This window comes from Penicillium manginii, assembly GCF_028828005.1.
Source record: "Penicillium manginii strain IBT 31320 chromosome Unknown utg000008l:1.0-3226943.0:1.0-3228205.0, whole genome shotgun sequence".
NCBI classification, from domain to species: Eukaryota; Fungi; Ascomycota; class Eurotiomycetes; order Eurotiales; family Aspergillaceae; genus Penicillium; species Penicillium manginii.
In genome coordinates, this window is record NW_026643109.1 from 218853 (window position 1) to 233422 (window position 14570).

At 48.8% G+C, this 14570-nt stretch overlaps 6 protein-coding genes across 6 annotated transcripts; 2 read left to right on the forward strand and 4 right to left on the reverse strand.

Moving 5' to 3' along the window:
• Positions 1 to 1156: 1156 nt before the first annotated feature.
• On the forward strand, positions 1157 to 2096 carry N7533_010720 (uncharacterized protein; the record flags this gene model as incomplete). Its single annotated transcript, XM_057107370.1, has 3 exons — positions 1157 to 1170; positions 1282 to 1972; positions 2043 to 2096. The coding sequence occupies 3 exons, from the start codon at positions 1157 to 1159 to the stop codon at positions 2094 to 2096; spliced, it is 759 nt and encodes a 252-aa protein (XP_056954748.1).
• A 1071-nt stretch (positions 2097 to 3167) lies between these two features.
• N7533_010721 (glycoside hydrolase family 16 protein) lies at positions 3168 to 4286 on the forward strand (the record flags this gene model as incomplete). Its single annotated transcript, XM_057107371.1, has 2 exons — positions 3168 to 3552; positions 3637 to 4286. 2 exons carry the CDS (start codon positions 3168 to 3170, stop codon positions 4284 to 4286), a joined length of 1035 nt encoding a protein of 344 aa, XP_056954749.1.
• Positions 4287 to 4780: 494 nt separating this feature from the next.
• N7533_010722 (putative chromatin assembly factor 1 subunit A) lies at positions 4781 to 6846 on the reverse strand (the record flags this gene model as incomplete). Its single annotated transcript, XM_057107372.1, has 3 exons — positions 4781 to 4880; positions 4933 to 6068; positions 6127 to 6846. Coding segments are annotated over 3 exons (1956 nt in total), but the record flags the coding sequence as incomplete, so codon positions are not given.
• Positions 6847 to 7685: 839 nt separating this feature from the next.
• Positions 7686 to 8753, reverse strand: N7533_010723 (uncharacterized protein; the record flags this gene model as incomplete). Its single annotated transcript, XM_057107373.1, has 1 exon — positions 7686 to 8753. The coding sequence occupies one exon, from the start codon at positions 8751 to 8753 to the stop codon at positions 7686 to 7688; it is 1068 nt and encodes a 355-aa protein (XP_056954751.1).
• A 769-nt stretch (positions 8754 to 9522) lies between these two features.
• On the reverse strand, positions 9523 to 10289 carry N7533_010724 (uncharacterized protein; the record flags this gene model as incomplete). The annotated part of the gene is made up of 2 exons (XM_057107374.1): positions 9523 to 10004; positions 10097 to 10289. The coding sequence occupies 2 exons, from the start codon at positions 10287 to 10289 to the stop codon at positions 9523 to 9525; spliced, it is 675 nt and encodes a 224-aa protein (XP_056954752.1).
• Positions 10290 to 12792: 2503 nt separating this feature from the next.
• Positions 12793 to 13985, reverse strand: N7533_010725 (CaiB/BaiF CoA transferase family protein; the record flags this gene model as incomplete). Its single annotated transcript, XM_057107375.1, has 2 exons — positions 12793 to 13874; positions 13928 to 13985. The coding sequence occupies 2 exons, from the start codon at positions 13983 to 13985 to the stop codon at positions 12793 to 12795; spliced, it is 1140 nt and encodes a 379-aa protein (XP_056954753.1).
• Between the last annotated feature and the right edge of the window lie 585 nt (positions 13986 to 14570).

Genomic DNA, 14570 nt, shown 5'->3' on the forward strand with positions numbered 1-14570 from the left:
GTGAGTAAATCCAGTCTATGGTCGATTTGAGGCTTAGACAAAGCCTGTGCGCTGAAACGGACCACATTGCAAGGTGACTCTATTGCCATTCACTTCGCGGACTTGGAACTATACTTCAGCCATTATGGGAAAGTTTGATTGGACAGTGGGAGCCCCATTATTAAGCCGAACCAATCGGCATTTTCCACCGGCCCCAGTTTTATGCCGAACAGCAAAAAACCATAGTGGGTTCAGTCCTGAACACGAGATACTAGTGAGCCAAGATCCACAATTAAGTAGCGCCTCATTGAACGTTGAGAAATATGAGGGTGTATCCAGCCTGGGAAATTTCACGTAAATTTTCTGATTAAGGGTTTTTAATTCGGGTACGGGGATCCCGGAGATGCCGATTGTGGGTCTGCTGAACCCTACGAATACAGTATTCCCGACTCGCTTCCATGTTAACTTTTTCCAATTGAAACACTCCCACTCCTAGTTAGTCGAATCTATTTCCTTTCAATTGTCACCCTACTGAGGCCGGGTAAAAATAGTCGTAGTTAGTATTCAGCGTAATAGTCTGCAAACCAAAAAATTATGGTTCTTTTCTACTCACTTTTAGGGGCCATTGCCCACAATCCATCTACGGTGGCTGTCAAGATCGACATACTAGCTTCAATAATCCAAATCGAGCCCTTGGTCTTTTGAAATCAGTTCTACTCAATCCAAACTTGTCTTTTGTCGAGACGCTGAACGATCACCTTACAAAAGTTGAGCCAAGGGCCCGATAAAGGCACATCCTTATCATCCATAGGCGTTGGACTTACTTACTTTTTTCATACAATGTCTTGTATACTGCATCCTTTCTTTTCGGTGCCTACCATATCACTTGAACTTCAACAGAATAAAGACAAGCCGAAATCTGCGACCAATGACCATCTTGTCGGGCACGTTATTCTTGAGCTCAAAGCTCCGGTGGATATCACGCAAATATCAGTCACTCTTTCTGGACGCTCAATCTCCAGGTTAGACGGTACAAGACACAGTCAATCCCACCAGGCAAGTCTCTTTTTCTTTGAGTGTAGGAAGTAAACTAATCGCCTCGCAGTTCTTCCAAACAACACACCAAGTCTTCCCCCAATCTGCGGAGCTCGATGTCCGAGGCTCCAAGTCTAGGACGATGGGGGCGAAGCAGTATGCTTTCCCATTTTCTTTGCCGGTAAATCCCGTCTTTAACTACTTAAATTTGGAACTGGATAGCTAATAAATTGGTGTCAGCTTTTTCGAGATTCTGGTTCTTTCCAGATACCCTTTGAAGACTTCGGGGGGGAAATCTCAGACAGAATGGTCTGATTTCGAATCTCATGAGAAGACACTACGTGGTCAACTGCCACCTTCTACAGGTGATTCGACTAGCAACGCCGAGATAGTCTACTCGCTAGATGCAAGTGTTACAGTTGGCGGGATCTTCAAAAACGTCATAAAGAAATCTCGTCAAATATTCTTTTACCCGGCCACCAGCTCATATCAAGCTCTACAGTCTATCATTCATCAGCGAGAAGTTGCTTTCCGCCACATGGAGAAAGATATCAAGTCGACGCCAACTTATGGGGCTGCCATAGAGCTTGGTATGGGAGGCCATCTCGCCTTAGGCCAACGCGTGCCAATAAAGTTGCATGTTACCCAATCTGATCCGACCAGCCAGGACGGCCTCATCTTGAATGACTACCAAGTCATGCTCATTCAAAAGACAATGATCCGGGTCGGAGCTCAGTCTCAAGTTCAACATCTATTCCGAACTTTGCGGACAGTGAGCAACCTGAATCTGGAAATATGCCTCGCCGAAATGCCCCTCAACAATGCGATGACTCTATCAGATGATTCATGGGGGCCACTATCCCTACCGACTGACATCACCCCCACCTTTGAAACATGTAACATAAACCGCACATATAAGCTTGAGGTACGATTAGGCTTCAAGGGTGGTCCCAAAAAGGTAAATCCAGTGTTACACAACTTGAATTTGCACAACAATTGAGATTCTAACGGACTTTATCATCATCTAGACACAGACGCGCATATTAGAAGTCCAGTTTCCGATAAACATTGCGGCAAACTAGGGGGAATCTGGAAAAAAATGGGGGAATTTGTATTTGACTATCATAGGAAAATGTTGCATAGCTGTTGGTGTGAGCTTATCAGGTGTTTTTGGATTTCTGCTGTTTAGATTATTTTGTATTACTCTTCCAAGCAATAACTCTACTTTAACTTGAACCCGTTTTTCCGAATAAAGTATTAGTTTGATTATAACCCGGGAGCAATAAATCATAGATTCCGCTTTTGGAAATACATGGATGACTTTCTGATAATATCGAAATACATCGGAGATTCCACTTGAGGCATTCCTATTTGAGTACTACTAGTAGCCACCCAAAGTTGATGTTCAAGTTTCCAGTAAGAACCCTATACTTCTACGTGCTTCTACGACCTCACAGTCCCTACTAGTAACAATGAATCTTCTAGGCCCGGATACTACTCAGAGTTGACCGGAACCCTTTTTGAAACAAAACACTCCGACTACCTTCCTCTTTATAGGAAAAGTTCTATCTGAATCAACTATCGATGCAATGGGGCATTCAATCAGCAACGGCCGACGCTAAAAGCTAAAAATCGCACGCAAGTATCTGGGCACTGGCTTGCCCGCTTATTTTTAGTCGGTTCTAGTGGATATGCTCGATAGTTCTTGATAACCTCCGAGTCGGCGCTAACCGTCCCAGTAGGCAACCACCGGGGCAAGTATGGATGAATTGGGAACAGATCGGGTTGACCCCGAAGTGAATCGTTTAATTTGCACCCAATCCACTTACCTCATAGTTCGAAGTTTTCAATTCTGAGTGAATCTTAGTGTTCATCGTCATTCCTTCAACTTTCAACTTTCACTCAAGTCCCACTTTCTTTGATTTCTGTCACTCATTTACTTCCCCATAACTTGAATACCCTCATTTTTCGACTTTCATGCTGCAATGCATGTAATTTTATGCATTTTGCTCGGCCTCATGGCCGGGTTTGCAATAGCAACTTCCACCGCACCCTCGTGCAGCGCTTCAAAATCATGCCCCAAGGAATACCCCTGCTGCTCGGAGGGAACGTGTGGTACTGGCACCTACTGTCTTGGAGGATGCGATCCAGCAATGTCCTATTCCCTGAATGCTTGTACTCCCAAGGCAGCTGGACAGAACCGAACATTCACCTGGCCAAATCTCGACAATGCAGCTCTGAATACCAAGTATCTGGGCAATGCGTCCGCCTCGGACTGGGAATATTCCGGATCTCCCAAGCTGAAGGATGGAAACGTCATCTTGACTATGCCCAAGAATAGTGTCGGAACGCTGATTTCTAGCACGCATTATATCTGGTACGGGAAGATCGCGGCCGATGTCAAAAGTAGCCGTGGGAAGGGCGTTGTCACTGGTTTTATCCTCATGTCTGACGTCAAGGATGAAATCGATTTCGAATGGGTAGGCTCTGATCTGGAAAATGTGCAAACCAACTTTTACTTCCAGGGAATTACGAACTGTAAGTTTGAAAGCCCGTACCTGGATTTTCGCTGCAAAGACCTCATCACGTAAATAAGATGCTGACAATACGTGCAATGGCCAGATACAAATGGGGCCAAGCTTCCCATCACTGGAGAGGATACCTACATCGGCTGGCATCACTACGAAATCGACTGGACACCCGAGGCCATAAATTGGTCCGTAGACGGAATCGTGAAGCGAACACTCACCAAGAAATCCACCTGGAACGGCACCGCCAACCGATACGAGTACCCCCAGACCCCATCCCGCATGCAACTATCACTCTGGCCAGCCGGTCGAGCGAGCAACGCACAGGGCACTATCGACTGGGCCGGCGGGCAGATCGACTGGAACGCAGCGGATATTCGAGACCAGGGCTATTACTCTGCCACATTTGCCAATATTACTATGCAATGCTATGAACCACCTGCTGGGTCCGGAGATGGGCATCTGTCTTACGCTTATGTCGAGAAGACGGGTCTGGAAAGCTCCGTGCGTGTTACGAATAATAGCACGGTGCTGCCGGATATGGGCCATACAGGCTTGAACATGGGAACTGGCAATTCTTCGACTGGTGTTGGTGCCTCGGAAGGTAGTTCCCCGACTACATTGACAGCATCGACGGCAGCGAGTACCGAATTCGTTCAGCACGAGAATAACGCCCCCGGACAATTGCCCCGGAGCGTGTGGCTGGTTGCTGGGGTCCTGCTCGTCGCGGTGATCATCTCATAAGCCAGCTTGGCGGTACCTCCAGGGTTCCTGAGAAGTCCAGTTGAGCTTTAGCCCCACTAGACTTGCCGTGTAGGTAGTATTAAGATAACTTCAAGTTGAATGCGTTCGTGTCCACCAAGTCGTACATATGTCAATTCAGGAATTCGGTTTCGGTATTGCCTAAATATACCTCTCAATTTATAAACTGGTACTGCAGAGCAACTTGAATCAGAGTCACTGGCACCTACTACCTCGTCTGGCGAACCCGAAAAGGTATATCCAAACCTTTCAAGTTGAGTGACAATGAAGGCAAGGATTTGGAAGTTGATAAAATTCATACCCAAGGCCGGCAGAATATTTTATTCATAATGGACATCATATATGCTAAGTGATGATAACACATAACGCCCGCCAAATAGTTAATATGCAAAAGAACCCATATCTTGATAACCAAACAAAACCCACTGACTGGACTTGTACCAAGATATCATATGATCATAAAAAAATTGAAGGATTCACCGACAAACCCACTTCTTATCAGCCTCCTTCTGGCCAACGCGGACCGCAACCTGGTCCAAGGTTACTTTCAATGTATCTTTAGAGACCTTGGGGAATCTAGGAAGCTGTCAGTATTGGGTTGAGATGCTGTATATCCTTGAACACATACCGCTTCTTGAGGATCTCGACCACACCGATCTTACTTAGATCACTGCCTTCAATGACCTGCTTGAATTCTTCCAGTTGCTCAGGAGGGAACGGGCGCTTCGCTTTGGTTGCTGGCGGCGGTGGCAGTGCGCTACCGGCAGACGCCTTGTCCGAGTTGGGAACTTTGAAGATAGATGGCGTATTCGCGCCCTTGGCTTGGTTATTTGCAGTCTTGTTTTTTGCCGAGGCCTGCTCGACAGCACGGGGCTTCTGCCAATACACAGTGGTGAATGGGTCGATTGGAAATTTGACGGCATCTGAGATCGTTTCGATCTGGTATTGCTTGAGTTCATCGTCCACACTGCCTGTTGCCCACCGAATGCCGCTGTTAACTGGTTCTAAATCGCCAACAATGAGACGGCGTTTGCCTCCGACGAGAGCATCATCTTCATCATCCAAAAAGCCATCCATATCATCTTCCCCTTCGTCGCTGCCTTCGTCTTCTTCTTCAGAATCAAGGTCTTCGCCTTCTTCGGGTTCTTCCCATTCCGCTTCAGAATCGTAGTCATAATTAGTGTCCGGCAGACCGCGGTAGTACGGGTTGCGAGACAATTTCAATGCCGTTGTTTCCGGCACAGTACGAGTATAGGTTCCTTGGTAAGGGGGTCGGATATCCTCGCCAAATTTGAGAGATTTCATCGTGACCCTGCGTAGCTGAGCGCGGTGTTTCTGTTGTTGTTTCTCAGAAAGCGGCGAAGGACCGCTTTCTAAAGTCTGTATCTGTTGCAAAAGATCTCTTACAGAGCTGGTCTGGCGCCCACAACGTCGACGGTATGGTATCATGTGAAAAATCTCAGATGGTAGGAATGGAAACTGCTGGTACTTGCGATCGGCGGAGTTCAAATCGGTATCGATGGTTTCACGGACATGTTTCAAAGCGTCCGAATCCCGGTCAAATCGATGGGGAGGCGCGACTATCGTGTGGGATTGGAGAAAGAATTCAGGGAAAGCTTTCTTGTAGTCGGATTCTGAAGTTCGAGGGGTCTCGGCGGCGGCATCACCATTGGGGGCTTTTTTGCTCGGAGATGGTGGGACTGTAGAGGATGCCGAGGAGGGCAGCTGGGGCTTTGCAAAGAAGTTGTTCAACCTCATTTGGGACTTGATGGCGTTAGTATGTACCGATTTGCGGGGGATTGACAGGGTGCCTGGTACTGACCCTCTCCTTTTTCAACTTCTCCTCTTCCTTCTTCCGCTTTTCTTCCTCTCTCGCAGCATCCTTGGCAGCCTTTTCCTCCTCCTTCGCCTTTTTCTTCTCTTCGCGCTGCTTCTTCTCCTCTTCGTGCTTGGCCTCGCGTTTCTTCTTTTCTTCTTCGCGTTCGGCCTCGCGCTTCTTCTTTTCTTCCTCCTTCAATCGCTTTTCCTCCTCACGTTCAGCATCGCGCTTCTTTTTATCCTCTGCCTTTGCTAGCTTCTCCTCTTCCTTCCGTTGTTTCTCCTCCACGCGCTGGCGTTCCTTGGCATCCTTCTCTTCTTGTTTGGCTTGCTGACTGGCGGGCGAAAGCTTCCGCTTCTTGGATGCGGGAATGGTCATAGCAGAGGTCGACAATGGTGTAGAGTTCGATTGTGTAGATGTACATTCAGTAGGTAAACAAGGGGTGGGACTTGCAGAGCCCGTACTCTGGGGCGGGGACCTCCTAGCAGGAATTTCCACAATAGGTGTCGGATACTTTGAAGCCGCGAGATGCTTTGGAGATTTTGATGGCTTGGCGGGAGATTCGGCAGTTGCTGGGTCCTGGTTCTCCTGGTTCTCTTTGCTGGTCAAGGGCCTCTTTGGGCCAAGTTCCGGTACAGCGATATCCTCAACCTCATGGATTGAACGCTTTCGAGGGCCGATAGATGGAGACGGCGGAATGGAATTGGGTGGAAGCGGGGGAGAGACTCATAATGGTCTCTGTGGGTGTTGAAGAAGGTGCGGTCGGCGTTCAAATCATCGGTTCCGAATTGGCGCAAATAGGCAAACAGGCCAGGCAATCGGGATAGGTATGGATATCCGGTAAGGAATGAGAGTGGAAGTGAAGGGGTGAAAGTGAAAGTAAACGCGACAGTGAGTGACAAAATTGATTGAAATGGGTTCAAGTTGTCGGCTGGAGTCGATCCGAGAGGATTGCCAGGAGTTTCGGTGATGGTGTGAAGTGACAATGACAGGCCACGGCGGGGAACGCGTGAGAACGCGTCGGAGTCGCGCCTGGGAGGTTATGTAATACAATTTTTGGCCCAATCGAGATGGTTACCCTGGGGTATACTTCGGGTACACCAGAATATTAGGAAGGGATAATTACTTGCAGTAGTAAGATAGTATCGAGTTACGATTAAAGTTTTTGCTGAAGCTGCACCCTAAAGTGCCTAAAGTGTTTTGAAAAAGCCGGTATGAACCCGCATGTAGAAATCAAAGATGAGTGCCAGGGCTATAAGGCCACCGGTTGTAGAATTGATAAGGGCCACCGAGAACCAAGAGAAGAAACCAGGGGTATGAACACGATGGCGGGGGAGAGGGTAAGATTTCAAGGTCTGCAGTGTGAAAAAAATGAAACAATAAGGTTTCAAGCAGCGGAGGTATTATGTGCAGCGTTTAGGAACGTAATCAAAGACTCTCGGAGATCATAGGGAGCAGAAGATGACACAGAAAATGACGGTGAAGAAAAAGCTATAAAAGAACAGGCGCTGCGTGAAGAATAAAAGGGGTAGTGTAGTAGCTTCGAGTTTCGAGATATATTCTCAGTCGCTGTCGTCGGGATTTGCCACGAATAACCGCACGTTGGTCATAGAGGTGGTCCGCTCGTCCACACTGCCTCGCCGTCGCAGTTCATCTGCTTTATTGGCTTTCTGGGCGGCGTGAACAGCCGCGCTTGGGGCCGCCATCTCACCCACAACATCTTCTTGCTCGCTGCTGTTCACCGTGTGTGTTGTAGCGGCATCGTCCTTGACCAAAGAAGATAGTCGGCTCTTCTCCTCCTCGTGAATTTCGGCAGGCGTATTCTCAGAAACCTCTGGGAGATCAGTCTTCTCGTTTGGAGGAGTACTGTTGCTACCCATAGTTCCCTGTTGTCTGTGGTAGCCACTTGGGTAGCGGTTGCTTGCGATCGAGCTCCGACCGCTCCCGGTTCGGCGGTGCATCATGACACCTTCGGCGCTGTGGGAGTCGTCATCGCCGTCTCCCACCTCATTTGCACTCAAGCGAAGAGGCACACTTGCGCCCACCAGATTAGATGGCGAAAAGTCCAGCCCGGCCTTGCCGCCGTGTCTGATCTTGCCTGAATGGCCGGCACGGCCTGCGCCATGAACCTCGAGGTAGGCTCTCTTTTTATCACGTCGGGCCTGCTCTCGCATGCGAGCGTCCTCGGGTTGCGCCCGATCGCACCAAACGGTCGCCTTCTGTCGTCGCATGAGGGCTACATATCCGAGCTGAGAATTGGCCGATCTGTTCGACGCACTCCGGCGAATATCCACGTCTCCCTGGCCCATCGGGTTGCCGGTCGAGTTGGTGGAGGTGGTAGTGGTGGATAGGCGACGTGACTGCGCGAAAGATGGAGGCGGTGCCATCGACGATTGGGCACTAGGAGGCGGATGGGTATTCTGGTACTGCTGATGTTGAGATTGGGAGCTTCCGTAGGGTAGGACTTGAGAGGAAGTAGTGCGTGTTCGGCTGTGGGTGGTTTGGGAGCTAGGCGAGTAAGGCGCAAGGTTTCTCGGGTCATCGTAGGCTGGGTATTGGTAGCCATGTTGAAGATTCGCTAGTGGTTTCCGTGGCGGAGGGCCGTGATGGGGAATACGAAATTCGGTCATGGTAGATGGAGGCTGGACACCAGCCATGAACTTCTTCACTTGCACGTGGAGAGCCAGAGATCAAATCTACTTGTGCCAACGCAGGGGCAAGTCGACCAGGGAAATAGCCGACAGTAGTATAGGACAGGAACCGTAGAGCACTTTCAGAAAGGAAGTAGAGGGGTTTCGTCTGCGAATCCGATGCGCGCGGCTGACACAGGAGATCTGCAGTTTTAGCGGCCGCCTCAAGGCACAGCCACCAGGATCGAATAAGGACAATAGAAGCGAAAACGCTGGCGATTCAAGATCCTGAACAAGCTGGGATATGAACCAATGGAAGGGAGACAATGGCCAGGAACAATGTGGCTAACACAAGGCGGAAGGGCCGAGTTTGGGCGCTGACAGGCAGGGACTGGGTGATTCAGCGAAAAGGGGTCAATTGAAGGTTGATAGACAAGTCTTCCTGCGGTGAGGATTTGGTTGCCAAGGTGTTGTTGAGGGTGGGAGGGACAGGAGAGTGAAGTAGAGAGAGGGCTAGGAGAAAGAAGAGGGGAGAGATGAACATGGCCATCCGCGGAGGATCCTGGTGGCCGCGTAACTTGATTGGGCGATACCCAGTTTACGATTTTCTTACAGCGGAGCCGGCGGACCCGAGCGCTAAACCCGGTTCACTTGGGCCCCCCCCCCGTTCCGTTTTGCGTATTGAAAATTACAATCCATTTGCCATCCGGTAATTTTAACTCATGAGACAGTACGGCAACCATTAGTTATCACATAGTACTCTGGAGTATCATAAGTTGGCCTTCCTACTCTCCCCATTCACAGTCTCCTTGAATGCAACATGCCCATACTCTCGAAACCCAAGGTTATGTTCTCGTAAGATCGATGCCCGCTGCCGAAAGTGCTTGCTGTGGTGATACGCGTCATGTACCTCGATACTTGCCCATCCCACAAACACCACATAAGCTGGCTGCTTCTCCACGGGCTCCACCATCCATCCGCCTCTAGCCCCAATACATCCAGGCACCACTGCCACAATCGTCGTCCATAGCTCCCACGTCTTCATCCACCCCGCTTGGTCAGGGGTCAGATAGATGGCCGTGCCCATCACCGGAGGTCGTTTACCCTCACCCGAACTAAACTCCTCCATCATCACATGGCGCACAACAAGCGATGCGAAATCCACCACCCCTAACGCACGTAACTTCTCACCGACCAGCTGCCACTCCGGAGACGAGAGGAAGGCGTAGTGCTGATGCAGACTTTCACGAACTACAGCGACGCCACTGGTTATTGCTTTTTCTTCTTTTACTTTTCCCAAATACTGCTGTCAAGGACCTTCTAGACCCTCGGGCGCCTCTCACCGATATGCAGGTGGACCTTTCCAGGCTCTTCCACGTGTCGCCCCCAGTCCAGGCGCTGGAAGCCTGTAGACCTTTCCAGTATCCCCAATATCTGCGACCATGTCTGGCCTTCCTGTGTCGAGGGCTGGTCGATCAACATCGTCTCCTGAATGGGTAGGATGATCATTTGGGTGGGGGCTGCTGGGCGGGTCATATTGAACGAGATACGAAGAGAGCACAGCGTATGTAAAAGTACGAGTGCTTACTCATGTGGGAAGGCGAGGGTCGGTCAGCGTCTGGTTGAACTTGGAAAGAAAGGAATCAGAAAACTACGCTCTCTCGATTCTCTATATACTCGAGGTAAGTACAGTAGACATGCAAATGCTAAGTCACTTTTGCCGAGGACCGATGGCCGCGGGTGTACACAGCCTGACAGGCGTCGTAATGTTTAGTTAATGCGGGGTATGCCTCTGTTGCTGCCCAGGTGAAGATCAATCGGTGCTACTACTAGCAACCGAAGTGAGGTCTTTATCCCTGAAAATTAAAAGGAGGAAATTGATTCAATAAACTGTTTCTAAAGCCCATTCAACACTTAACATGCGAATTCCGAATGCCGCTCCGAGTCCTACTTGGTGAGCTCAAATTTGATATATTGGATTGCCGTTTTAGGAATCTTGCCGTACATCCTTTCTCCAACGCGAAACTACAATATCGATCTCAAGCTGGTGCGAAAGTCCCCAAACCCGACCGTATGATCTAGTTTCCGGTGTACCGTTGGTGCTCTCGATGAAAAGCTACAAACCTCCTATCAATACCGCCACATATAGACGTACTACTAGTTGAAGTATAGCCCAAACTTACTATAGGCGCGGGGTAGTAGTATAGTATCTAGGCGAAATCTCAAAGATAACCTTGGAAATAGTCCTGGGGTACTTTGCCCATTCAATTTTCTACTGCTACTACTAGTACTCTTGGCCATCTAGTTCGCGCTCAAGAATTTGAACAGTGCTAGGTAGTAGCTTCGGAAGCCTCCTCATCGTCATATATAATACGAGGCCTGACCAGTCTCAAGCTTTGTTCTTGAAATAGCTGAAGTTTTTGTTTACAAATATGTCGTGGGAAGGGGGGTTCCATAGTTTACATCACAGAACGCGTGCATTGTGGTTCGTGGCAAAAATGACACCCCCACATTCTTTGAGCATCATCTGAAGAAAACCGTTCCGAACGCATTGTTTCTCCCTGTGCAGTGAGAAGCTTGTTATTTCGGGTATCGGCAAACCCATGAATACAAATTCTGTGTGTTTCAGATAATAATTAATTCCTACAAAAAGGGTGGGTGTAAACATGCTGGTAGCATCCTTTATTCAGCTGCAATGGTGACGCCTCTGAACTGGGAAGTCTAAATCACTGCTGGCTTGAGGATACGAGATCAGATCCACCAAATAAGAACGTTTCTTTCATAAGTCTACATGGCTATGTGTAGTGAACCTGTGACCTATACTAGTAGAAGACTCTCTTGACTCGCGAGTCATGCGGTGACAACGGTTGGATTTATCTATTGGAAGCCCTGTACAAATTCGTGGGTCCGCTTTGATGACTATTCAGGGTCTCCGTACCTAACATTGTGCAGGAATTCGCGCTACGGTCTTGGCAGATGTAATTTAGGAACTCGATCAACTGTCTTTGCTCAGCGCTGACAGGGGCGATGGTAGGGCTACATCATGAGTCTGAAGCAACCCTGCACTGCACTTCTATGCTCCTATTCAAAGCAAAAGCTCAGCTACGACTGTCAACCGCACCGGAAAATGATGACCCAGAAAAAAGCAAAGCCATAACTGCACCGTACATATCTCCTCGATCCTTTTGACCCGATGACATGTTTCAAGGCACCAAAAACGGGGAAATGACCTCGTATGCGCCCACCCTGCATGTCCCTAGAGAACGGGACCACTCTGGAATTTGCAAACGTGGGATTACCGTCAACATTGCATTAGAGTTGAAGTAGTTGATTGGAACAGATTTAGCGCCTTGGTGAATATGGCTGAGACATTGATTTAGAGATCATCTGAACCCCTGTTTAATCAACCGTTATGGTTGCATTTGTGGCGGTGCATTTGTAGGGCTGTAATTTACAATTGATTACAATTTACTCCGTACAATGAGTTCAAACGGGTGGATCGGTAAATTTTCAGCCTGCGCCACGCTGCGCCACACTCGGCACGTGGTGATGTAGTATCCGACGGTGGTGACGTAGTTGATGTTCCAGCTTTTCCAGCTTTTCGCACTGGAACAAGACAGCAGTTTACCAATTACGGAGGACAATAAATTAACAATGCTAGTAATTGTGCCTGATGACGAATTGACTGGCCAAAATCGGAATCGGGTACCTGTATACTTCAAGTTTGTACCCCGTATATACTTTCGACTCCGTGGCTCGCCTAATAAGGCTGAGACCTGAAGATCATTACCGAGTGAGGACACAACTCTGCTCGAAGAATACGAGAGACGGAATACTTCAAACTCATTTGATTGAATACGAGTTTGTAGTATGCATGTATGTATGTACAGATACACCCGATATTCCTCGTACCTAGGTGCGGGAATCGTATGTGGTATGAATGCAAAACTCAAGGTCCACAATTCAAAATCTCTTACATCGATCGGACTATGTCCATTTGAAAGAAAGATGAAAGGACCAAGTATTTCTCAAACAGGTTTCATAGCTTCGCCCGGCCGTCCACGGACAGAAGTGCGCCGTCCTTCCGAACGAGGTAGTCCTTGTTGGGCTCCCATCCCATCCACCCTCGCAGGGTCTCCACACCCCCGTCTCCAGGCATGAGACCGCCTCCAGTCCACCCGCCCTCATCCGACTTGATAGGGTGAGACGGTGTTTGGCGAAGCGTTACGGCGGGTCTTTGGTCGTATCCCGACGCCTCTAACTCATCTTGTTCGAAAACGGGGGTGGCGCAGGCATCAGTTCCGTCGAAAATGGCTTCCCATTCGGCCCGAGTCTTCTCCTTGAACCGACGTGTGAACAATACCCGAAGTGCGTCCCAGTTATCACGATCTGTGCGGTCGGGAACAATTTTCGGATCAAAGTCCAATCCGCGAAGCAGCGCCGCATAGAATTGAGGTTCCAGAGCACCAACGGCGAAGTATTTCCCTTCATCTTTGGTCTCATATGTGTCATAGTAGGGGCATCCACTGTCAAGCAAATTCTCCCCTCGCGCTTCGCCCCATGCAGGCGTTTGACGAGCCAGACGCGGGAACGTGGCGAGATATGCCGATCCGTCAACCATGTTGGCTTCGACAACTTGTCCACGACCGGTATGTGAGCGTGACATCAAGGCGAGAAGAATTCCCATAAAGCACATCGCACCGCCGCCAGCAAAATCACCCAGAATATTGCCCGGGGCTAAAGGTTTCTCGCCCTTGCGCCCCAGCATTGACAAAACCCCCGATACGGCAATGTAGTTGATGTCATGGCCGGCCATGTCCTTGTATTTGCCATCTCGTCGAAATCCAGTCATGCGTGCCACGACAAGTCGCGGGTTATGCTTGAGAAGGACATCGGTGGGCGAAAGCCCCAGGCGTTCCAGGACACCCGGACGGAAAGGGTCGATCAGGACGTCGGCCCCAGCAAGAAGACGAAGAAGAACATCACGCGATTTTTCCTCGCGCAGGTCTAGGGTGATAGAGGTCTTGCGACGAGTTAATTGATCACCGCTGACAGCGGAAGGACGGTCGACGCGTAGAACTGATGCGCCATAGTCGGCCAAAAGAAGCCCGGCAAAAGGGCCTATGGTGAGGTCAATACATGATCATTCAAGAAACCAAATGTTGCGAACAAACCTGGAGCCAGACCGGCTAATTCGACTACTTTAATGCCTTCAAGAGGAGGAGCAGACATGGTTGATAGATGTTTGTGAGATTTACAGTCCATTCCCAGGGTTTAATGGGGTTGATCGACTCCGCGGACCTCGGCCTCGGCCCCAGTCCCGTGGGTGCGCCAGTGCGGGGAAGTGCATTATTAGTTATGAAAGAAGTTTGTACCACAATATCGAGATCGACACCCATCGATATAGATCGGTGATATATTCAAAACCAAAACGTAGTATAAAGACTGAAGATATAGTACGAGAGAGTTTTATGACACAAACTAAGTGTTGATAGCTTAGTTTAGGAAGTATTAAGGCTCTTTCTAATCATATCGGGGAATCTCAGAACATCAAATCGATGCCCATTAATCGCAAAATTTTGGAATGACTAGACTCATCTTGATTCTCCAGGTAATATGTATCCCCATTGTCAAAGGTTGTTTGTTACTTTACAACCTCATCTACTCTAGGCGCAGTGGATGAAAAGTTGCCACATTGATATTCGATCTTTCCCTAAATAGAACCCCAATAAGATTCTATCGCTATGAGCTCGCTTGTAGATCATAAAGATCTAAACTTAATTCGTAAAAGTTATTGCTAATCTTGCAAATTAGAAT